The 24,597-nt window shown below is 37.9% G+C and overlaps 1 protein-coding gene across 6 annotated transcripts in view; it reads left to right on the forward strand.

The window, feature by feature from the left end:
• Positions 1–24,597, forward strand: part of CDK13 (cyclin dependent kinase 13) — a 55,537-nt gene that overhangs the window by 8,277 nt on the left and 22,663 nt on the right. For all 6 annotated transcript variants that reach the window (XM_064506598.1, XM_064506599.1, XM_064506596.1 and 3 more), the window contains 4 exons: positions 3,959–4,564; positions 8,191–8,358; positions 9,174–9,313; positions 14,262–14,432. In XM_064506598.1, coding sequence (XP_064362668.1) covers positions 3,959–4,564; positions 8,191–8,358; positions 9,174–9,313; positions 14,262–14,432 — 1,085 coding nt within the window. The remainder of the gene's footprint in view (positions 1–3,958; positions 4,565–8,190; positions 8,359–9,173; positions 9,314–14,261; positions 14,433–24,597) is intronic.

The raw sequence follows: 24,597 nt of genomic DNA on the forward strand, positions 1-24,597 counted from the left end.
TTGGTTCTGTGTTCCCACGTGCATCTCCAGAAGTTATCACAAACGCTTTTGTTTGGGAGATTTGGATGCGGCCCTTTACGTTTAGTATGCCCCCTAATCCCTTAAGACTTGGGCACAAAAACTTGGGTTGTTTGTTTATTTTTGTTCTATTTACGTACTGTTTGCAACAGAACTTTGTGTTTGTATCTATTCTTTTGTTACGGTCTTATTTACTGTATTAAAAGCCAATTATCCTAACTAAAGACAAAATAGTTGGGGGCAAATAAATGTCAGGTAAACTAATAAGTAGTATGTGCACATGTAAACACATGCACATATGTTTGATAGAAATCTGTTGGAGAATTTAGAGAGTATTGCCTATTTCAGATGTTTGTCCTGGTATTTTTCAGAATATTTTTTTCAGAGTTAGTGTCCTGTTGTCTTGGCAGACATAGGCTGTTCTGTGAGCTCGTTTCTGTGCTGTTGTGGCTTCATCTTTTATTTCAAATGAGCGTTAACTCTGAACAGTGTTACTTGACTGGCTTTACATATAGGGCAAAATTTCCCCTGTCTGATGTGAATTCAAGAGCACACGCTGCTGTAGGAAAGCTTACAAATAGCAGTAGCTTTGGTTTTGTGCCATTGTTATAGAGGGGTACTTGTACGAAAGTTTTGTCTAGCCTGGAAGTTTCTCTCTTGACTTTTGAACTAGCACTGGTAGCAGAAAGTAAAAATTAAGTATTTGAAAGAGTAGAAGACTGTTAGACTGCTGAAAACACTGTTTTTTTATTATCGTAACTTGAATAACTAGCATTTTGACAAAACCACCTTTTACGTAAAATTCAGCATCTGTCTGTTCAGCTGCAGATACTAATGTGTTTTCTGGAGCTCTCCTGCACCTAGCCTTGTGGGCAGAGTATGGCATGGATTCTTGCAAGGGTCTTTGGGATGCCTGTGGAAAATCTGTCTTATTAGCACAGGCATACGTTATCTAATGAAGCATACTTTTTGCTTACATAAAATCAAATCTTAAATAATCAGTCACATGATCAGACATCATGTCTCAGCTGACAGTAGTATTTTAAGCTGCTGCAGTTCTTCTCAAGTGAATGTGGAATTATGCCCTTGTTTCTGTATGTGACATATATGAGTTTTCTTTATATTAGGCAGCTTTTCGAAAAGCAGATTTCTAAATGAAATAAACCTGTTTTTGAAACCTCTAGGGCATGTTCTAAGTTTAAAAATGTAATATAGATAAGACATGTTGCAATGATGCCATTGAGATGGAGGTTCTGTTCGACAGCTTACTGTTTCAGTTTAAAATAGCTCATCCACAACATCAAAATATGCAAGCAGATGTTTTCAAAGACAACTCGGTGATATGCTCACAAACGATGCACCGTTTGTAGAAGTCTGTTTGGGACTAACAGGGCTTATCAGCTTTTACTTGCTGCTGGAGAAATACAATTATACCAACTTTACACCCAGTACAGATCTGTAAGCAATATATCTCTGCTTGAGATAATAATTCCTCTCAGAAAGTAGGATGACAGTGCAAAGAGAGCTCTGGTCTAGCATTTATAGTTTATATATAATCGGGGTGATCTCAGCCCTCCCCTTTCTTCCTACTACCCCATCAAAACTCTGTATTATGGAAGCTTGTATGCCTTTTATTCCAGTTTAGCTAAGCCTCTGAAACTTTTCTAAGAAAGTTGAAAATGTGGGATTTAATGTTTGGATTTCCAAAATAACAGTGAGAAAAGTGATATGTTTCATAAGGGTGTAGAAATAAATTTTCAAGGGAATTTTTCATGCCAATATTTTATTTGGCTTTTGATGGACAGGGACATAAGTTTGTCTTTATAGAGGTGTCATTTACTTAACAAGGCCTAAATACTGACTAAATATTTAGAATTAGGAACAAAACAAAAGCATAATGTCCAGTTATCCAGAATCTAAATGCTATCTAGTCCATTCTTTCACTAAAACCTGTACCAAGCCCTTTATTCTTTTTTCTTTTTCTTTTTTTAAATTTTGAACTAAAACTTTTATTTTGGTTGAAAGTTTAAAAAAAAAACAGAATTGTGCAACTTTTCTTTTTAATCTTCTGACTTTGTTATGCTGCTCTGCCAGAAAATTCTATAAAACCTGCTTCCTGGCATAGAATTTAACTGTGTTAGAGCATCAGTTTCCAGTATTTATCCTGGTGTGAGGTTTACGGGTTTTTTTTCTTCTAGGTGTCTCTATAGCTATTTGGATCAATTTCAGTTTTATTTATAGTATTTTGAAACTTATGGTATAGTATATGGTATGCACACCCACATACTGTTTTGAATCAGTCCTACATAATCTCAATTTGACTTAACTTTTTTTAGAGCAAAATAAAATACTTTTTAGGATGCAGGAGAAAAAGTTCTAAACTTGGAAATTGGCAAATAGTGCACCAAAGTAGAAACGTTTTATTTTTTTATAGTGTATGAACAGATAGTTATTCAGTCAAAGAACTGAAATGTAATTTCTTATGTTGATGGTTAGAATTGTATTAATTCAATTGTTGCTAACATTAAGTGTGACATAATGGTGGATAGTCCTGACAGAGATCATTGTAGTTGGCTTTTTTTTTTTCTTTAAACTTTTGGCAGTTTTTGTACCTTAGTGCTATCTTGTGAACATTGAAGTTCCTATATCTTGGGAAAATGTTATTTTCCCAATTGCTTGGGGTCTTTTTTTCTTTTTTGTTGTCCAGCTAGTGGTTTGACCTTTTTTTTATGCTGAGGTCACTTTTTTTTCCCCTGCAATTGACAAGAAAAGAAAAAATAGGTTTTTCTCAAGAAAACAGATTTTCACCACACTTGAATCAAGATAATACTTATAAATCTAGTAAATATTCTTGCTATTTTTAATATAGCAACATGGATTTAAACAAATCATTATTTCATATGGTTATGCATGATAGTGAATTAGGCTATTTGTTCTCCTCTGATAGTTGGGGCTTTTCCTGCCCTTCATCTCAATTATAGTTTCTTCTGACTTGCTATTAATGAAGAACTACATCAAAACTGCTCAGCAAATTAGGATATTCCTCTGAAAAATTGAACAGAAATTAGTTCGTATTAATGGTATTTTTAATCAGTTAAAGTTTGCTTTTTGTCACTGTTAAGATTCTCTCCCCTCTCCCTTTGTTCCAGGCTGTTTTCCTACTGTGTAGGATTCTGTAGACAGCTTAGATAAATTGTTTTTTTCCTTTCTATTAATCCATCTTCTAATGCAAATGTAGTGGAGTGCTACTTGTGGATTATGTTTTCTTATCAGTAGATATAAAAGTAAGTGCAGAGAACTCTTTTAGATGAAAAAAGAGTACAGTTAAATTTTGAAAAATGAAAGCTAAGGTTTATCACTGTTGCTTTTAATATTCAGTATTATTTCTCAGGTAACTAATGATAATTGTAAAGTAAAACTTAAGAAGCTTCTGTACTTATTGCTTCAGTATTGTAAATAGGTTTTTTTGTCACATTGGAACATTTTCATTTTGTTGCTGAATTTTGGTTGTGTAGGCAACTTAATATTTCTAAATTTTAACAGATCAATGTTGCATATATTAAAGGAGGTTCTGTAAGTTGCTTAGCATCAGATATTCCTTAAAGTAGAAAAGTATTTCTGGCATGTAGTGAGGAAAAAGGAACACTTCTCTCCTGTATTTTGCAGCTCTTTAATGGGAGAAACTTTCACATCTAAGAAAGCTTTAACATTTTCTAACAACCTGTTCAGGTGTGTGGAATCTTAATTTAACTCCATAGATTGATTGATTGATTTTTAGGCCTCATCTTTCTGATTTCATGGACTTCTGTTCATTCTATATGTGTGGTGATGGTGGTCGGTTTAAAAAAAAAAAAAAAAACCTTTGCCAGAAAAGCAGATACACTGAGAAAGAAACTAGACTATTTTTAACTGGCTATAAATCTTTACTCTTTTGAATCAGGAGGTCAGCAAAATCTCGAAGCAGAAGTCCGTATTCATCAAGGCACTCGAGGTCTCGTAGCAGACACAGGTTATCTAGATCCAGAAGTCGTCATTCAAGTATTTCTCCGAGTACGCTGACTCTGAAGAGCAGCCTGGCTGCTGAGTTGAACAAAAATAAAAAAGCAAGAGCTGCTGAGGCAGCCAAAGCCAGTGCAAAAGCTTCAAACACTTCTACACCTACTAAGGGAAACACTGACACTGCTGTAAGTGCGCCGCAAGTGAACAATGTGAAGGACCTGAAGAAAATAAAAATTGAGCATACGCCTTCTCCTACAAGTGGTGCAAATTTGAAAAATGATAAGGTGAAAGCAAAGGTCTCTCTTCCAGAAACAAAAGGGGAGAATAATTTAATTGCAGAGAAAATTACCAAGCAGAAAGCTACAGCAGTAAAAGAGAATAAATTAGCTGTTGTAAAACAGCCATCGACCACTGTAAAAGAGAAAAGCAAACCGAGCGCACCAAACGTAGTAACCAAGGAGAAGGATCGAAATGTTGCACTACCAACCTCCACACTGCCACCTTTGCCTTTGCCTCCCACACTGCCTGAAGATAAAGACACTGATAGGTGAGTTGTGACATAGGTTTGTTTTGGGGGATTGTTTGTTGTTTGTTTGTTTGTTTCTTTCTTTCTTTCTTTAGAGAACAGATGCATGTAGTCCCATTTGCTGGATCAGACTGATGCATTAGGTAGATTGTTCGTGCTCTTTAGTTGTTTAAGATGCTCATTATTAGTGAATTGAAGGAGTGTAATGTTAAAATGAAAATAACTTATTGAAAAATTTGTTGAAAAAAGGATTTATTCTAGCAGGAATCTTTCATTACAATTAGACTGAAGAGTTGATTTAAAATTGCAGGTACATGATAACTTTGGGAATGCTGCACACACAAAATTCGAGATTTCAAGTTAAGTGCAAATGTACATGCTTGTGAGAAATAAGATGAATTCAATAGCCATATCTGAAAAAACTTTCTCTAATTAGGATTTCAGGCAAGGATTTTCTTCCCTTTGGATGGCAATTGTTTTTATAGCTGTGCATTATTTTAGTGTAACTTCAGAGATCAGTATTATTTTGAATGTGTATATATAATGGAAGTGAGGTTCATGGCTTGTCACTCATCTTCCACTTTTACAGCCTAAAAATTTGTCTGTAGTGAAGAAATTCATATCTGTATTCCAAGTGTCATCTGAGTTTAGACTGCATTAAGGCTCTTTGTAGTCCTAATGGAGAAGGTTTGCTATTATTTTTATTGGAAAGTTAGGCAATTGAGCTGTAATTTACCATTTGTCTTTTGGTTTTGGTATTGATGTTTAGAAAAGTTGCTCTTGGTATTACTCATATTATGTGTGTGTCATGTATATGAGAGATCCTCATCTCACAACATGTAAAAAAGTTTCTCAGCACTGAAGTAGTAACTCATAGTGTGATATAGCTGTGTAAAAACTGAAGCTTTAAAAGAGAAATTCAAAACCTTATGAAATACTTTATTTCATATTTCATATCTATGAAACTAGTTTCTCATCTCCTGCTCTTTGAAAGTGTAAATGCTTCTCTTTGTATTTACTAGCAGCTTAATGCAGAGAGTTAAACATTAGGATGCAGAGGGTTTGATGGGTAAATACAACCTAACAAGGTATTAGACAATTTGTTTTTCTAGTAGTAAAAGAGAAACTGTTTCTTGCCTCTTGCAAACATCATTCCAGGTGTTCAGAATTACATCTGTGCGGTGGATGTACAGATGCATTCATTACAAAACCATCTTCTATAGATAAATGGGATTTCTGACACTATTATTTGAAAGCAAGATTCACTGTTCTGCCTAAAAGCTAGGTAGTCATATATAGACCATGTATCATGGCTGGCTTTGCAGTGTTGTGGTAGTGTGAAATGAGATTTCTTCTTAAAAATGTCTGTTTGCTTCTAATTATTAGGGTTTTTTTAAATCTAACAACAGTTTTAACTACTGTTAAACTACACATATAAGTTTATATAGTTTATTTGTGTAGTGTAACTGTAGTTAAAACAGGTAGATCAGTATTCAAGCTCGTTCTCCTTTGCAAAAAAAAAAATAGGTGGGGGGGGACAGGGAAGCTTAATGACTGTAAACAGCTGCTTTGGAAGGATTAATGGCAGGAGTATAGAATGTCATTAGTGCTTTGCTTTGTTTTGCCTGTACGATGTTCTAGACTTTGGATCAGAATGGTTATGATTATAAGCTACGATAAACCTTAAGTCATCAAAGAAAAATGATCTGTTTTTGGGGGGAAGGGGGACAGCAGCGACGTTTACTTTGGACTCACAGTTACTACGGGAAAATTGTGCCAACAAGGAAAGCTCAATGCTCTGCAGAACTGGCTGGCTCCTAATATACTGTCAGTTGTGAAGTTCAGTAGGAATCTGATAAACCCATAAATAAACTGCCTGTCGGAGCAGCAGTGTTGCAAAACCACTGCATAGGTTAGCTGAAAGGGGAAACTGTTTTGGTGGTCAGCTGGGTGTGAGTTAACAGAGCTGCAAAAAGGCTTTTCTTGGCTGCCTCTGTTTTCATGTACTTGTTTTGAAACCTGCTTCAGAACCTCTTGTATGTTGTACTCACTAATACTGAAAGCTAGGGTGCAGAATTGCTAGACCAAAGAAGGTATTCGAACTTCAAAATTAAAAATTTTTCTTCATCATGATGAATACTTGCTTTGTTAAAGGTGGTTTGCTTTTTTTTAAAGCACACCAACCATTATATCTGTGACAAGGACAGTATATGCTTCCTTGAAGTTCCTCTTTGAATTCAGGCAGTGGCAACTTGAGAAATGCTAGAAGACATTCAAGTGTTATGTTTTCCTGATGAAACATAGATACAGGCCACTGGAAACACTGGAATGCTTTACTTAAATATCTGTAGATTATTAATTGCAATAAATGTAAGAAAAAATATGTGCATTCTTCATGATGCACTATAGTGAGTTCTTTCTAAGTAGATATGAAGTTGCAGAAAAAACTCCATAAAAGGTTCCCAGAGGAGGAAGATGACAGTAGAATGCTGCATTTTGCAAATGCAGCAATCTTGGAAAATATTCTCTCAAAGCATGACAGAAAATTTTCTCCACGCAGTGACAAAGTTTGAAATTTAAAGAGAGAATACTGTCAGAGTCCTGTGCTGCGGAAACAGTTACATAGTTGTATATAGTTCAGAGATAGTCATGGTTTTAGAATTGTTGGATATCGGATACTGCAAAAAGCTAGTTAAACTAAAGGAACTTCTGGTAAAATGGAACCACATGTTTAAAAGATCATACTGCAAGCAGTATGATATTTGCAGAATTTCCCCATTAGAATAGGAAGAGCATCTCTGGAATTATTGTTTATAATAATTGTTATGGAAATACATTGCTGTACATATGTTTAGGGGATTCTTGGGACAGAGATTGATCATTTTTTATAATCAGTCATAATTAGCCAACAGGTACTGACAGCCAAAGATATCAGTAACTGTGGCAGAAAAAAATGGAATCAATTTTTCGCCTGACTTTTTTTTCCCCCCACTTGATTTACATGTTGATCACTAAAAGTATTGAATCTGAAGTGTTTCAGTGAATATATGAGATTGTTGGAGTCTGTGAATGACATAGTGTGGGTTACCTCATAACGACCTGCAGTTTTTGTGACCACGAAGCTAGTTATCTTTGGAGAGCAACATTATAGTGCATTGGATTAGGATAATCTTCTCTTGTGTGGGAAGTTGGTCAGAATACAGATTCCACCTCTGCTCTTCTGGTACCTAGCAGCAGCAGGGCCCTAGATATTCTTGATAATCTAGGCTCTGTGCTTGAAGAAAAAAGTTGTATGCAGAAGAAATCTGGCGTGGAACCCACATGTGCTTTGTTGCTCTGGCTGGTAAGACTTGCTGTGTCATCGGACTTCAGCTTTCACCAGAAGAGAGAGGTCTTAAAATCTGATTTCACAATTCTGTAGAATTTCAATAGTTAGCTGTGCATCTGTCAGAGCTCTGTTTGCCAGCTATTTGTAAAGCATAAATGAAAGTCCTGCAAATTCTAGGAGCAGAAGTTTCAGTTGTTTATGCATGAACAAACCTAGAGTATACTAAGGAAAACAGTAATTCCTATAGGTTTTCATGTATGTATTTTAATACCATTGTACTGTGTTCAACATACTAGTAAATCTGTGGGTTTTTTAATAGTTTACGAGAGAATCTTTCAGTGAAGTCAGTTAAAGAAGCAGAGAAGAAACTTCGCCATCTGCTTGCAGACTTGCCGCTCCCACCTGAGTTGCCTGGAGCAGTTGACTTATCCAAAAGTCCTGAAGAAAAGAAACCAACAGTTCAGTTACACAGCAAGAGGAGACCAAAGTATGTTTACTAGACTTTTTTTTATTTTTAAGGGTATTGCTCCAGTAAAAATAATAGTTTCTTTCAAATGTGTTCTGTTGAAAATGTTTATACTTTTTTGTTACTTAATGTTCGTGAGGTGTGAGTCAAAGTGCATGGTTTATTGCCACTTAATGTATTAAGCTTGTTATCTAATAATGTCTGCCTCAGTTTTTAGCTTTCTTCAGTGTTAAAACTGTCCTTAGGTTTATTAGCAGTGCTAGAGGTTGGGGGATTGATAATTCTTTCTTATTTATATCACTTGTGCAAACCCTGGTAAAATCTCATCCCTTGTTTATATCTCTGCTTATGTTGCTTTGGGGTTTGTTGTTGTTTGTTTTCAGTTCTGTGCTGCACAGTGATAAGCAGATGAATAGAAGTAGTAGGCAGAATAGTCAGTTATTAAATTATACAATTCCATCTTGGATATCAAGTGTCAAAACTTGCTTGGGCCATCCATGGCTTTGCTGTAAAATCCAGTGCAAGCTATTTAAAATATATTTCACTTCTGTAGTGTTTATAGTTCCTTTGTTTTGTAACAACAGAACTACAACATTTGCATGGCAAAGACAACTGATTTACAAGATTTTACAAAAAGTGAATTATTTTTGTCTAAACCAAACACTAACAAATTGAATTTTGAAAGCTCTTTTATTTAAGTTTTTAAAACCCTTTTATGTTTGAAGAAGCTGTGACATGAAAAGGACTTCATTTTTTACAAATTTTCAAAGTTTAGAGGAATAAGTTTTTTTTCCTTCTTGAAGGCTATGTTCTTAGATATGCTTATTGTTTTCTAGAATATGTGGACCACGACATGGTGAAACGAAAGAAAAAGAAATAGACTGGGGAAAGCGCTGTGTGGATAAATTTGACATCATTGGGATTATTGGTGAAGGCACTTATGGGCAAGTTTATAAAGCCAGAGATAAAGACACAGGTAAGTTCAGAAGTATAAATGTAATACTGCAATTCGAAAAATCAACAGTTGTTTATTTTTTTGTATAGTGAGTAAAATTTGTGGTATTCTGCCCCCTAATGTTTGGAAAGTGTTTTTTTTTTTTCTAAATGTAGTATTTGTCTGAATCAGAAGTTATCTTTTGCTGCCTTGGAAGATCATTTACCCGTAAAGTTGTGACTGGAAGCTTAAGTTGAATAGTCCTGAGCAATTTCTCCTTTTTTTCTTTTTTGTTTTTAAGCTTTGATGTTCTGCGCACAACAAAAGTAGTGAAGGTGTGTGGGGGGGAAAGCTGTGTGGAAACAAAATGGCACCCTCGACAGGGTGATACAGATCAGTGAAGTTTGTAAAGGGATGCAAGGATGAAAGAAGCTCTTCACCAGACTTAGCTGCTTTTCTTCTTCGTACTCTGACAGTCACTAGCTGATAGCTGGGAGAGAATGTCCCTCTGTACCACGAGGCCCTGAAAAGTTGGATGTCAGGTTTTTTCTTGCAGTGTATCATGTAACTAACTTTACAACAGTGATATTTTTAAATTCCATGTTATGTTAAACTGTTGCTCAAATGAGCAAGCATTCACCACTACGGTATATAAGAACGTTGTCACTGCTTCTGAATAGAAAATACATTGAAATGGATTTTTGTTATATGCTGTCCTTGGCTTGATCATTTTATGTTCAGTTAGTAGTTCTCTCTGTGACTACTTGCCCTTCTGGCTTATTTGTGCATACCTTGAGTACTGGATGATTTTCTGCTTTAGCAGTACCTGAAGCACATAGGATCACATACCAGCTTCAGCTCTCTGATCTCCAGAAGAGTGAGCGCTGTGATTTTACTTTTTTCCGAGTTCTTTACCTCTTCTTGTCTGAGTTCACAAACTTTAATTCTTACCTTAAGTAGAACTGTCACAGATTTTATTTTTACTTCTTACCTTGGAGCCATTGCAAGTCATTGTCAGGAGCTTCTTTCTGCCCTCCTGCAATTCTGTTCTTTGTGTGTTCAACTTTCTAATGCCTCCATAACCACGTTGGCCTCCTTGGTAAGCTGTGATGGTATTTGTGTGTGGCAGTCATTTCTTATCCTCCAGTAGAAGTTGTTGCTCTCTGTATTGAAGGGGTCTATACAGAACAGCAAATGTTCCTTTAGCTTGGGATTCGGATCTTGTGCTAAAAGTGCCATTGTGCCCTTTGAGCTGTCTTGTAACAGGCTCGGCATTGGGCTTTCAAAGCAATTGGACTGAAGAGGGAAGGCAAAGCTGTTGTGTCAGCTCTGGACTGGTCTCTAAAACCACACCTTACAAATGTGGCTTTTGAGAATGGAGTTTGTTCAGATCTGTGGTCTGTTCTTAGTACTTCCAACACTAGAGGAGGAGAATTCGCGTTTCTATGTAATGGCATCTATCTTGAGACTCTTTGGCTGTAACAGCTACTGATGAACCTTGTCAAAGCATTTGAACGTCTGCTGTGCTTGCAGCAGTTGCTTCTTGCACAGGTAGCCTGCTCAAAATGAAGGACATGTCAGAGTCTGCTTTTCTCATTTTTGCAGCCTCTGATGTTATAGCGGAAGCAGGTTCTCTAGTATCTGCACCATTGCCTTCTCTGGAGCAGTTGTTAAGAGTGCCTAGAAAACCGCACAATAGTTCTTTTATACATTCAAAAGATTTCTTTAAATCCTATGTTGTTCCCAGTTTTCCTTATAGTTTGCTACGTCATCTTTTAGAAGATAATGCCTCTCAGATCATACCTGAGGTTAAGAACTGGTCTCACTACATCAGTAAGACATGCTGATTTGAAAGAGACATAAGCTGCAGCATTAGGTTTTTCTTCCCTCCTTCCTTCTTATTGCAGCCTTTGCTTTTTGTCATGTCTGGTTTATGGGTAATTTGCTATGCTTTGTCTGACAGATCACCATAAAAGCTCCTAAATCTTACAGGAGCTCAAAAACAACATCTTAGCGTCCTGAGTTCCAACGGTAGCCATCTATTTTTGACCAACACTGGCATAAGGGAAGGACTTGGCTATGTGTGCTTATTGCCTTTGAACCCTCTCCATAAATTTCCTCCTGGTAACAGCCCTGTAAACTTGAATGCTTACCTCTACGTGTTAGTGTATTTACGTTACTTTCTTCTAGGGATGTCACAGTTTATTATCCCAGCTGACCCTTGTTCTGTTGCTTCAGCATTGGTTTCCAGCTGAATCTGTGTGGCGTACTGCAGTGCAATATATTGTATATGTATGATATATGCTACTTTAAGATAAGTCCTTTTTAGAGCTAAGAAAGATATCTGTGCTTTCATTAAACTTCTCACTGAAGGAGAATTGATGTAAAGTTTTTAGATATCCTCCATCATGAGTATATCATACTGCTGCCATTTTGCAGAATCTAGCTTTATCCAGCCAAGCGGGCAATAAAACAAATGAAGAAAATCTTTCCTCACAGTGTATATGGAACAGAGTTAAATATGGCAGTGACACTTCTGCTGGCAGGAGTTATAAGTATACTGATGAATTTGAGAATTCTTTAGTTGTCTGTCTCGTATCTTGAGTCTGTCTCGTATCACTGTCTAGCATTTCTGGCCAGATACATACCTAAATGTTTTGACAAAATTGTCATTTTTTTCAGCTCCCTGCCTCAGGATTTCATAATAATTTTGAGGCTTTATTAGTAGAGTCAGATGGGACCAGGAGTGCAGGTTATGGTTCATACTTAATCAGTATAGGTGCTCATACCTTCCTAACAACTGTTGGATTATGGAGTTGCTCATAATTGTAGTCTTGCACCTTACCAAGGAGAGTCAGCCTACAGCCTAAGATCTTCCCTTTAAGGGAAATCATGCCTTCAGGGCTTGTGCCATCCAGGCATTGCATTTAGAGGGAAACCCTCTGGAAGGTCTTTCCAGTGACTTGGAGAAGGAGACAAACCATGTCTCTTCCAAAGCCTAAGCGGTCCTGGTGCTATTGGTATCTTAGTCTTTCTGTTGGCAAGAGAAACTTTTGAAAGATACAGTGCTCTCATTTGGCCAGCGTTCTTCAGCACTGTACCTCCTGCTGTTTGAGTCAGGCCTTAGGAAGATAGGCCTGAGACACCACTCACTCCCTGCTTACTCGTCCAGTCAGGAAGGTTAAGGATATGCCTTTCCTCTATGGCTTTTGTGCTCAGACTAATCTGTGCGGTAAGTCCCAAAATGTCAGCAGCAGTCTTCTTGATCTCAGCTTTGCCAAAGGGTTTTAGGTACTGGCATCACCTGTGCTTTTTGGTAAAAGTCCTAGAGTTCTGCCTGTCTTCACGGACAGGCTTATGTTGTACACAAGGAGGTATGTTACTTGAACGTGTCTGCTCCTTCCACATGAGGCTGTAGCTGAAGAGGACTGTCTTTCTATCCACTCTGTTTTGGTTGCTGCTTCTTCCCTGAACTTGCTAGTGAATGAGAAATGTGTGACGTTCTGCCATCTTAGAGCAATGAATAACTTTCTGAATAGCTTGTCAAGTCTTTTCCTGTATCAAAGATCATTGCTCAACAGGATCTAAACCAGTTCACATGCTCTGGATAACTAAGTGATTTGAACTGATGGCTGCCTTTTCCCTCCTTCATTTCTCATGAATACAGTTTCCAGAGGTAGTTACTTTCTCAGGAACTATTATAGCAGAGGTCTCTTATTTTAGGGGACCATCGTTTTGTCAGAAATATTCTGAGACAAGAAATCAGTTTTTGCATTTTTTTGTCTTAGCAACCTATTTCTGAAATTTTGTTCTTGTATTTAAAGTAGTCTGTACTTGTTCCTCTGGATATGAGGTGTACTCTTTTCGTCAACAAAAGATTGAGCATTCTGGAAGGCTTTTTGCCTTATTTGGGGAATTGGTTAAATGAACAAGAGACTCTTTTAGAGGCTAACTCCTAATTGAGTCAGTTACGAGATAGCAAAGGTGGTTGTGACTTTGTACTGGTGTTGGTGACCTCCTTGTAGATCATCTCCATTCCCAAGATAACCTGTGGAGCTTTTCTCATGCTTTCTCATCAAGCCCTTGAGAGAGCAGTCCTTAACTGTTACTCAGTCAGGAACTCTGGTACCCTTTTTCATTCTGGTGTTTTGTGAGCAGTATTGTTTGGAGTTGCTTGTAATGTGAATGTACTCATAGCCACTTGAAAGAAAGGATACCTACCTGCAACTGTTCTTTAACATGTTTTGTCTGTACAAACGTACATTGGCAAACCTTATTCTTGCAAGTCTGTGCAGGACTTTTGGAAGTTCTGAGGCAAAGATGTGCTTTTCCCTTCTAAGAGCCGTATGGGAGACATGTAGACCAAAAGAGGAGTTTCCTACACTTCTGCAAGTACTTCATTAAAATGAAGCTTTTATTAAAACATTAACAACATTTAAATTCTTCTGACTTTCAGTGCTTGCAGGGGAAGACCTTGGGTTTAAATGGATTTGTTAGATAGCCTGTACCTAAGAAGTACAGTTAATAGTCGATAACCTTTCTGGTCTTCACAAAATACACATTCCTCACTGAAGGATAGGAAGCTGAGAAGAATCTTTTTCTGCATTCTGACCTGTGATGATATAGTAATGAGAAATCTATAGCAGATGTAGCTACTGTTCAGAAGCAGTTGTACATTTGGGTTTATTGACAGACCTGGTGTGGCAGATCAGATCACAGGTAAGTGATGCAGTTAAGGAGGAAGAGGGGCTTAATAGTCGTTAGCTGAAAACTCTCATATATAGTTTCACTTCTCCGTGCGACTGTTTCCCAAAATTGGCCTAGTTTTATTTCCCTTCAGCAGAGCATTGATGCAAGCACCAAAATGTTAAAATTTTATTGTATTACTTCTATTCAGAAATAGACTAAGAGTGAAGGGGGCGGGGGGGTTAAAAAAAACCCCATGGTTTGTTTACTAGTCTTAATGCTTTGTATTTACATTTCCTCTTAGGAGAAATGGTGGCACTAAAGAAAGTACGTCTGGATAATGAAAAGGAAGGGTTTCCAATCACAGCTATTCGGGAGATTAAGATTCTTCGACAGCTTAATCACCAAAGCATTATCAATATGAAGGAAATAGTGACAGATAAGGAAGATGCTTTGGACTTCAAGAAGGACAAAGGTATGTACACTACCATGGGGGATAGTTCTTTGTAGCAGTGGTCTGCTATGCAAGGCCTGAATGAAGTTTCGTTAAAAATACATTCGCAAATTGTGACCTTTAACAAGAGGTTATAATGGGACTTGGTTACTGTTTAAAGTCCTTTACTTAACTCAGTAATGCCTTTTGCTCATAGAAACACTTTTTTTTATGAACATTCTGTGGAGTAAAAGGTTTCTTTCTATTTCTTCATTCCAGTTTTGTTGGAGAAGAGCAGATGTTTGACTCCTTGTCACATATGGATTAGGGAGGGAGGATCTTACACTGCAGGTTTTTTAGCCTTTTACTTCCCTTGTAATCTTTTATCTTATCATTTGAAGAGACATTTTTCATTACAGGCCTTGTTTTTGTTTGAATTGTGTTTCGGTTTTTCGGAATTGGTTATGTGTGGCCTGAAGGCTAGAAGGATGAATGAAAGCAAGATTTGTTTTTGTTATCCTCCAAAATTTCCCTGCATCTCCCCCCCCCCCAAATAGAAGGACAGTAGACTTCTACTCTTTTTTTGTTCCTTCAGTGTTAACTCTGGCTTGTTTGAGTTACAGGAGCTTCCTTAGCCTAGAATATCAAACAAACAGAATGGAAGTTATGCAGTGTTGCTGCTTGCTTCTTTTGATATTTGAGCGGTCACTTTGTCTTTGGGAGCTGTTGCCTTTTAAGTACAAGTCTTATAAACCTATAATTTTGCGGTATTTTGGTGTCCTGTGGGCAATTGGATGTGTGGTTTGGCTGAGGAGCGTGTTTGGAATGTGTTCGCTCTGCTGCTGCTTCCCTGTTCCCCTTTCCGGAGTTACTATAGGGATTGCCCAGCAAAAACGTGGATAGAAAACAGCGTGTGTACTGCATAGTCGGTGGAAGCATCAGCTGACACTGTGAGTCAGAAGATGGAAGTCAAAATTAGGCAGGAATTGGATGCCTTTTCTAGCATCTTTAGAAAATAAAACACTGAAGGGTATACAGCGCTGACATGCTGGGGGGGGGAGCTTTGTTTTGTGTTCATTTAGAGTAGGAAACATCTGTCAAAACAGTTTCTCTACATATGTGCAGGTTCAGTGGTCAGCACGCACTTTGTACTGAGTTTTCATTAGGCCTAAGCTGCCTGGCTAGTGAGATCACATTGAACCTTGAGTTAATACTTAGTGTCTTATTAATTTTCTCCCTTTCTGTTTGCTGTCATGTCTAGAATTGAACTGAAAGGTTTTTTGGGGGGTGTATTACAAACTGTGTGTCTCATTACTTTGAAATGTAATGTGCTTTTTGTCCAACTCTGTGCTTTTGATATTGCTTTCAGTTTTTTTTCATGTTTGTATTTAACAGCTTATTAAATATGTCCTTAGTAACCCTTGCAAGGGAGGGGACTTCTCTGAAGATGCTAGAATAAAATTAGTTTCTGGTAGTCTCTTGAAAACAATAGCAAGGCAATAAGCCTGTGCTATTGTGGTTTGGCTGCAAGAAGACAGGTTTCCCCCCCCCCTCCCCCCCCCCAGCTACTGCATTCTGTATTTCTCCAACAAGAGTAGCTCGTTATAAGGTGGGCATTTTTAGATAAGAAGTTGTGGCCGATTTGTAGTCTCCCACTTGCATTCTTCCTTGTGTAAATTTAGTCATTTTCATGGTAAACTATTGCAAGATCAATAGTAAGAGGCTTCGGTCAAGAAGGAAAAACTACAAAAGTGATAGTGGTATGTCTTATTCAAGCAGAGTTTTCAGTAAAAGCATAGTGTTTTGCTGTCTCATGAATATGTTTTTGCTTAATTTATGCTATATGCTTAATTTCACTTTGGAATATAGCTCTTAAAAACCCTGCTGAAATCCCGTATGTAAAAGTCAGGTGTGAGAACACTTCTTCCCATGTATGTTCCTCTAGCTAATACAGGTAAAGTTAATTTTGTGTCTAAGGTTGCCTGTCATACCCAGACCGATTACTCATCTACTCATTTGCTCTGAGGTTTTATTGATGGTATCTTAATGGTTTAAAATGCAGCAAATTTAATATTCTGATAGTCAAGTAAATGTTGGGAACATTCTGTGTAGTACTTGTTTTAAAGATGCTTTTTAAGATGGTAACATTGGTACACAAACCAACAGTGGCTTGCTGTACCACTTTGTCCCCATACCCTGAGCTGTATTACATGTTTTTTAATTACATAATCTAGTGTCTTCCTCACTTTTGAGTGTCTGACTTATCTCAGTATTTTTAACAGTACTTTAAAGAAAATGGAAGAGAAGTATTTCTGTGTTTTGCCCTGACCATTTTGGATGTAAGCTCAAAAATACTAATTACACCAATAGAAAAGATCAGATTTATTCTTTCTAGGCCAACCATTAGAAGAACATATGCAACACACCAAAGCAGTGAGTTACAAATGTAAGAGTATTTCCATGTTGCAGGCAGCACAATTGTTTGCGTAGATGTGGTGCACACACAGCTAAATATGTTATACATGGTCTGCTATACCAAAGATCTGAATTTTTTACTTTTGCAGTGCTCAGTATGTATGAGACCATGCTTAATGATAAGGTTGGATAAAGGCACGTGCTGCCTTTTTCTGCTTTCACGAATTGGTATTTTAACACCTTGATTCTAAGGCAGGATCTCCTCGGTAAAGCCTGCGCTTCAGAAAGTGGGAGGGAAAGTCTCCATTATGTTACTCTAGCAGTTAGCTGAAGGTAGGCTTTTCCCCCTCCCTGTCTTTCAAAGGAAGATAGATGAACATATAAGCTTAGGGATGGGAATGAATGACTCATACTTTGTATTCTGTTTTGTGTATGTATCTGCGTAACAGTCAATGGGGAAAAAATTCTTTTGAACATACTATTAAAACTTGCTCTGCTTCTCTCAGGACATAAATCCTCATTTGACTTGCTAGCCACAGAGAGCTATCGTCACCCAATGTCTTCTAAAATCTCAGAACTCTCAACATTTTTATTTAAAATGTTTTATCTCTGTGAGCTGGTGCAGGAACGATTGTGGGTGTCTGTGTTTGACTGTAGTGGACACAATTAGTACTTGTCACCAAGCCTGCTGTCAGCAATCTTTCCTTTGCTTTTCCTTTTTGTTTGCTTGATGGTAGTGCAAATTAATTGGTGTTCACATTCATGAACTTCAGTAGCTGGGTAGTGGAGTCTGGTGTAGGAAAGACTGTACTTTGCGGAAGCCACCTTCTCTTCATGGCATTTTTTGTCTGGGAATTTTGTGCGAGATTAGCAGTACAGCAGTACTTAAAGAAAACAAGATTTGGTTTAAAGCAGAAAGGAATTTAAAACAAAGGGCTATTTACTAGATCTATTCAAATTTATCCACCTCGTAAGCAAAGGTAAGCCATTTTATCAGTTACAGAGAAAATCATAAGAAAAAAGGCGTGCCTTATTCCCATGTGCTTTTGTCAGCTCTGGTTTGTTCTGTCTGTCACGTATCTGTCTTGGGTTTTTCATTGTGAGAAGCCAGTTTTCTTTCTCTCTCTCTTTTTGTTTTTTATCACTTTGTTTCTTGTTCTCTGGGTGCTTGAGATGCTCCTTTGATCTCGGTTGCCCATTTAATAGCTACTAGCTGTTGGCAAGTGCTTAGCAGCCTAGCTGTGGAACTGCCATCATCTCTTTTTACTAAACACAGGGAGACTTGGGATTTGACCTGCTTTTATGTCCTTAGCTTATTACTGCTACAAAACCAAACTGGTGCCTGACATATCTTTCACTGCTGTGAACATAAAACCAGTAGGTGTACTTGACTGACTTGTCTTACTCCTTTCAGCTTACTCCTTCTCAACAGCTAACCCAAGGGAGAATGTAAAACTCTGCATGGGAGACTTAATAAGAAAGATCTGGTTAACATCACAATTAAATATGTGTGTGTGTGAGTGGATTTTCTTTGGATTGTGGGATTTTTTTATGTGTTTATAATTCATTTTAAGATCCACATTTGCTTTAGGTAGATTCAGTTTTGAATTGACTCGCAGAACAAAAATAAAGAAAACCTTTTAGGCATGAAGTCAGTCTCTATTCTGACAGTACAGTAGTACGCTTGTCACGAGGACTCTGACTCTGTGGCGCATAGTTGTGCAACTAGCTAGTTACTCTCCCACAGCCATCAAAGAGTTCTTAGTCTGTCTGAAAATTTGCGGTTTCGAAGGAGTCCGTGGCGGCAATCATGCTGTTGTCAGTGCTTCACTCCAGGGTTCCTTCTCTATTCCTATTGCAGCTGGCTTTATCCAGGTTTCCTGAGAAGTCTACTAGGAAATGCAAAATTCAGTGAATCCACACTGCTTGGAGTCATTCAGGAGGAAAAAAGAAAAGATCAGCATTTTTATTTCCTATGGCACTTATAGTTGGAATGAATGACAGAACAGATGCAGCTGGAGTAAGGATCTGGGTAGATAATCATGTTTTTCATTTTATTTTCTTGTTTGTGATTTCTTCTTTGAAATTAGGTGAGTGCTGACTGACCCACCTGTGGAAACTCTCTCTTGATAATGTAATGCATAAAGAGAGAGCTCTGGAAGAAAGGATGGTCCTTCTCGTAGACCTCTGTCCTTGGGCAAGATAGCAAGTGATGCTTTTTCTTTAGCTGATGGATCATGCTTAGCTTGAGGCTCCACATTTTGATGTGGTGGTTCTTTTATAAGATGGAGAGCATCTTGTGGTGAATGCAGGATTTTGCATCTTTTTTATTGCTAAATTTAAGGATTTGTCACTGTGTTTCCATAGGTTTGCTGGCATAATATTTTTTAGATGTGCAAAGTCCTCTGTTTCCATGCTGCTTTCTCTTTCAGCTCAAGCAGTCTCCACTTCCAGTTGTCCCTGTCCCCTCTTCTCAGATCCTGTTGCCTGCAAAGCAGCCTGTTAGCACTTGGTCTCTGTTATAACTAGCACTTACAGAACCAGACTGTTCCGAACTTCAGAAAACTCTAATAAATATACAGCTTGCCTTGCTGTTCCGAAAACAGTTGGTAGACTCTACTTACGTAAATAGTCTTCTCACTATAGCTAAATTATCAGGAATAGTGTGATTGATTGCATGGTACTTGACCTTTTCTGTGTGTTTTACAGGACTCTGGTTTGGAATGAGTGCAGGCCTAGTTGTGTGACTGCCTGACTTGATCCATGTTAGGACAATATGAGGGAAAAATCCATGTTTATTAAACAAAGATTTCTGACTTGTTGGCTTGCTTTTCTTCTGCTTTAAGTCTTTTTTGTTGTTGTTTTTTCCCTCTCCTCCTTTTCCATTTTTCAGTACTATTTCATGGAACAAGGACAGTATTTACTTTGAGGGTTTCAGTATGCCCTTGGGCTGGTACACCTTTTTCAGAACATGAGTATCTATGTGCATGCAATTTGGATTGGATTTGTTTCAAGAGGAGAATGCAATTGAACTTGCAATGAGGCATTTAAATTTTCCTTGATGACAGTGTTACTGCTGAGTGAAAATGTAAAGAAAGGAGAAGTTTTTGGCTTAAACAAGATTTGTTCTGTCTTACGGTAGCTACAATGAAAAATGATTATGGCACTGTTGCTTTCTTTGATCTTAAGGCGATTAATTTGGAGGCTGAGTCTTGTCTTGATGTTTCTCAAATTAGAAAATAGGTTTGTTAGAGCTGATTAGGAAGAAAATAGCTGTTTTCCCAAAAGCATAGTAATCTTAAGGAATTGCTGGTTAATCTCTTTTTAATTTTAAAGCTATGAGTTTGTTAGAATTCTGTGTTTGAAAACTTCGTCATGGAAGACAGTATGCCATGAGTCCTGGAAGAGAAAAGTTGAGGATGTAGAAGAGTAGATATAATGCAATTATTTCTAATCAGTTAAGCAAAAGAAATTATCTACATATTGCATAGAAGAAACTGAGGAGACTTACTAGCAAAATGAAAATCTTAAGAACTCTGTAAGAGGAATTGGGGTGACTGCATTAAAATTGAAAAAGGGGTCTGCAGGGAGGGATAGAGAGAGAGGGAGAGTTGACGTGCAGGGCAAAAACGGGTATTAACACAGGGAGTGTGGTGGATGTGTTTTATGTTTTTTCTCGAATGGAGAAGGATATTGGTATGAGGAAGCAGAAACCAGGAAGAAGCCGGGACAGGGAAGGGACTAAAAGACATCAAGAATATGGGGTCATATCTCGGTAGCCTGTCGGAAAATTTTTACTGCTCCGAGCCTGCAGTGGAATCCCAGTAGACGATCAAAGATTTGTGAAACCCACTGCCATAGTGCCATGTGCTTTAGTGTGTTTTGTGTAGTAGAGAGAAACCTTTCAATGCTGTGGTTCTAGATGTTCCAGCACAGCTGTTGGGCTGGTGACTCAAAGTTGTGTGTGTGTTCATTTGTTTTAATAAAAACATATTGTAGCCATGACTATGTTATGGATGTTAAGGTTACAAAGTCAAATGCTTAGTTATCAGAAATGCCAGAACCCAGTGGCTGATCTTTCACCTGCCCCTTTATGTATTTGTAACACACTCTGAGCAAACACAATCTGAGCAAATATGGGTTTCTCTGCCGGACTTTGCTTCATTTGGTAGGCATACCTTAACTTATTGTGGGAAGAAGGAAGGTGATTTAGTGCAGAGCTAGAAAGTATTGAATGAGTGAGGCAGGAGATTCCAGCAAAAGGTAGAAAAGATACCAGCATGCTAATTTGGGGGCCTAGATTTTCTTCCTCGTCTCTACTAAATATATATATGTTCTTTAATGCTGGGGAAGCCACTTTAGCCAGATGCTACTGAGATGCTTGTTAATCATGATCATCAGTTTTCAGGATGTCTGACTTAGAGCTGCATTTCAGTGTGCTAAGGTTCTGAGCCCCTTACTGCAGTTGATATTTGTAAGACTTGCATTAATGCATGGAGTTTAAAATCGTGAAATTATTTGAAAAATCAGACACTAAGCATCTCAGGTGGAACTTAAATTATTGGAGGATCTGAACATTGTCTTTCATTGCTGTAACCACTCTTCTGTAAGATGGCTATAATAATGTCACACTTAACATTGCAAAGACAAATTGCTTGAAACATTGTATATTACAGTGGCAAATGTTACTTAAAAAAAAAATTAAGGGGAAATTGACACTTGTATCACCCAAACAGGATTTTAAAAGATAGCAATAAGTAAGGCATAGGGCTCCATTCTGAATGGTGAGGATAGAACAAAATACTGAGCAGCTGTTCAACAACTCAGTGCTGTACATACTGTGCATCGAATGAGGCAAGGATCCTTGGGGGGTTTTTTAAGCTCTTTTGTATTTCGAGATACTGTAATGCATATATGCAAAGATCAGATTAAGGTTTGCAGATAATATGGTCTCTCTGGTCAACCAGTTGCTCTGATCTGCATTTAACCAGGTATTTTGAGAAGGCAAAAACAATTTATGAAGTTACATTTGGAAAGTATTGACTTAAACTGTCATCTGTTTAAGCTCTTGGATCCTCTCCTACCCTCCAACCCCAAGCATTTGTATCTTGCTTTGGGAACAAATGCATAACTTGGTGTCCTGCTTTGCTGGCTCTTCTGTGTGATTTGATGACACTACAAAAAACTGCAGAACCTGTCCACATCACAAAAATGTGAAGTATGTTTTGTCAGGTTTTTCAGCCCCTTGGAAGATCCTTTGTATATTGCAGATTGTCTGTACCATGTTTTGTGGATGTACCCATTTTGTATGCGTGGCTTTACAGCATTATGCCCACTCATTTGGTGTTGCAGTGACTTCACTAGTGTTAGAGTTCTATGACTGGAAATGTGTGAGCTGGAGACGGGAATGTGCTCATCCTTTAATTATTCTAAACCACTCTCTCACTTTTTGACCCTTATAGACTGCCAAAATGGTTCAAAGGATGAATTTTTGTAAATGAAAACAAAAGGGGTAAGGCTAGAATTGCTGCCCGCCACGTGAGTCTCCTTTATTTATTGTGTACCTCCCTAATAGATTCAGCTGCTATCTCTTATCCCATATTCAAAACTAGGCAATATTACTGCTGTTCAACTGCTCCAGCTGCTGCTCCATCAACATGCAGTGACATTGAGGAATCTTATTATCTCAGTAGATGAAGGAACAGAGATGAGCTACGTGGTATTAGCAAAGAAAATTGGGCAAAGACATAACCCCCTTATCAGTGCTCTCTTGCGTATGGAAATGGACTCTAGGCTGCCTCCTTCCCCACAGGTACTTATTAATCAAGCAGTGCAGGTCTTTAACATAGCAGCAGTAAGATGAGTAAGATAGAAATCAAATAAGTAATTCTGAGTTCATTTGAATTGCATGCATTTTATGGTAATACTGCTTTCGGTGTTTCTGTGACACTCCTTTCAGAAATGTGGATATTGGGAAAAGCTAGCATGGAACCATGGGTCATTTTAAAACATATTCTCCAAGTTATTAAGCATCTTGGCCTCATAAAGAAAATAATTATTTTTTTTGTCTGTTATCTTTTTCCTTTCGAAGAAATGAATATTTGTTGGCATTTGTTTAGATTAAACTAAAAAGTGATGAGTTCAAGGTAAACCTGAACTCAGAACTGGGCTTTGATAAGCAGGCTTCTGCCTGTGCATAGTTTGTGAAGTCTTCTGTTTTATTCTTCCCAAGTATCTATAGTTTCCTTCCATATTAGGAAGGTTCAGATCCCCTGATCTAATGAAAGCTAATGGCGATTTGAAATGATCAGATGGAATAAGGTAACTTACGTTGACTGAAACTGCAGATTTCCATCAGAAGATGGCCTCATTCATTCATTCAAAAATAAACCAACAGGTTTCACTTCAGTTTGCTTAATACCTTTTCTGAAGCTATGTTTACATTCACATATAGCTTAAGTAATACTAAAAATCAAATTCGTAATGGTTAGACTGTCAAGGCTAGTAGGCTAGTTTTAATAGTTCCTCATAAGCAAGGATGAAGACTCAGCTTTGACAATTTGTTTAAAAGAAGAAAAAAAAGCCTTCACCTCCAAAATTGTATAATATGTAGGCAATAATGCACAAGTCTAATGGAACTGTGCGTTTGCCTTTGCTCTGGTACAGAAGAAGCATTTGGCATTTATACTTGCTGCTCTAGTGTATGTTTTGTAATGAGAGTGGGGGAGAATATAAATAATTGGATGTTGTCACCTGGGTATTACTCTGTTTTATTTTATGAATCGTCTCCATTGCTGTCAGCTTTCCTTCTCGTATGAGGGTACCAACTGTAGTGGTTGGTTATGAACAGTGGTGAAAAATCCCCCGAGCAGGAAATTGCTCAAGGCATGGAGCTTGTTTTGCATATAAAAGGGAAGTCTGGGTTCAGCTGTTCTAACAAACAGGTCCGAAATCCCATTGACCCTTCCCAGCCTTTCTCCTCGCTGCGTGCACCCAGAGTGTGGCCTGCTGGCATGATAGTTGAACTTCACTTGTGTTCCAGAGGAGAAGGATCTCAAGATCATTGGTATTCAGTTTGGTTGAGCTGTCCACAGAAAGGGACGTCTGGCACTGCAGCATTTAGATCAGGTGTTGTGTTTGAAGGGATTTTAAAAGGTTTGGTTCGTACTTTGGCAAGTGACAATGAAATAGCCCTAACACCAAATAGCTAGTTATCTTGTTTCCAAAGGCCATGACTAGGAAACTCTGTGCTTTTACCATCCTGAACTGGTGCAACCCCATTATGCAGATAGTACAACACGGCAAACTTTTGGTTCTCTACAGTTCTCAACACTTCCTTCTTTTCGTTTCTGGAAGCATCAGGATTGGGTTATACCTGGGCAATTTACATGCTGCTCCACCTTCTCCATGCACACCAATGGTTATTTTGCTTGCTCCACGTAACATACAGCAGGGAAAAAAGGAGCTGCATTAAAACTCACAAACCCCAAGTGTTTTATCTGGCAGCTTGTAGTTCAGTTGCTGTTGGCTGACCAATTGTCTCAAATTTAACAGTCACTATATGAGTAATTTTCTTTATTTGCTTAAATACTAGAGGACACAGTTTAAACTTGGCAATTTGGCACTACTCACTTTTCAGCTACTATGCAAAAGTCAAGTTAGTGCGTTAGAATTTGGCGGTGTATGTGTACGTTTTGGCAGGCTGACTGCCAGTTGTTGCTGCAAGACTTTCACCGGCTCCTGAATTGGAGCTGTTATGATAGAAGAACTAGAGCCTGTAAGAAGTTCTTGT

Source organism: Dromaius novaehollandiae, chromosome 2, assembly GCF_036370855.1.
Source record: "Dromaius novaehollandiae isolate bDroNov1 chromosome 2, bDroNov1.hap1, whole genome shotgun sequence".
NCBI classification, from domain to species: domain Eukaryota; kingdom Metazoa; phylum Chordata; class Aves; order Casuariiformes; family Dromaiidae; genus Dromaius; species Dromaius novaehollandiae.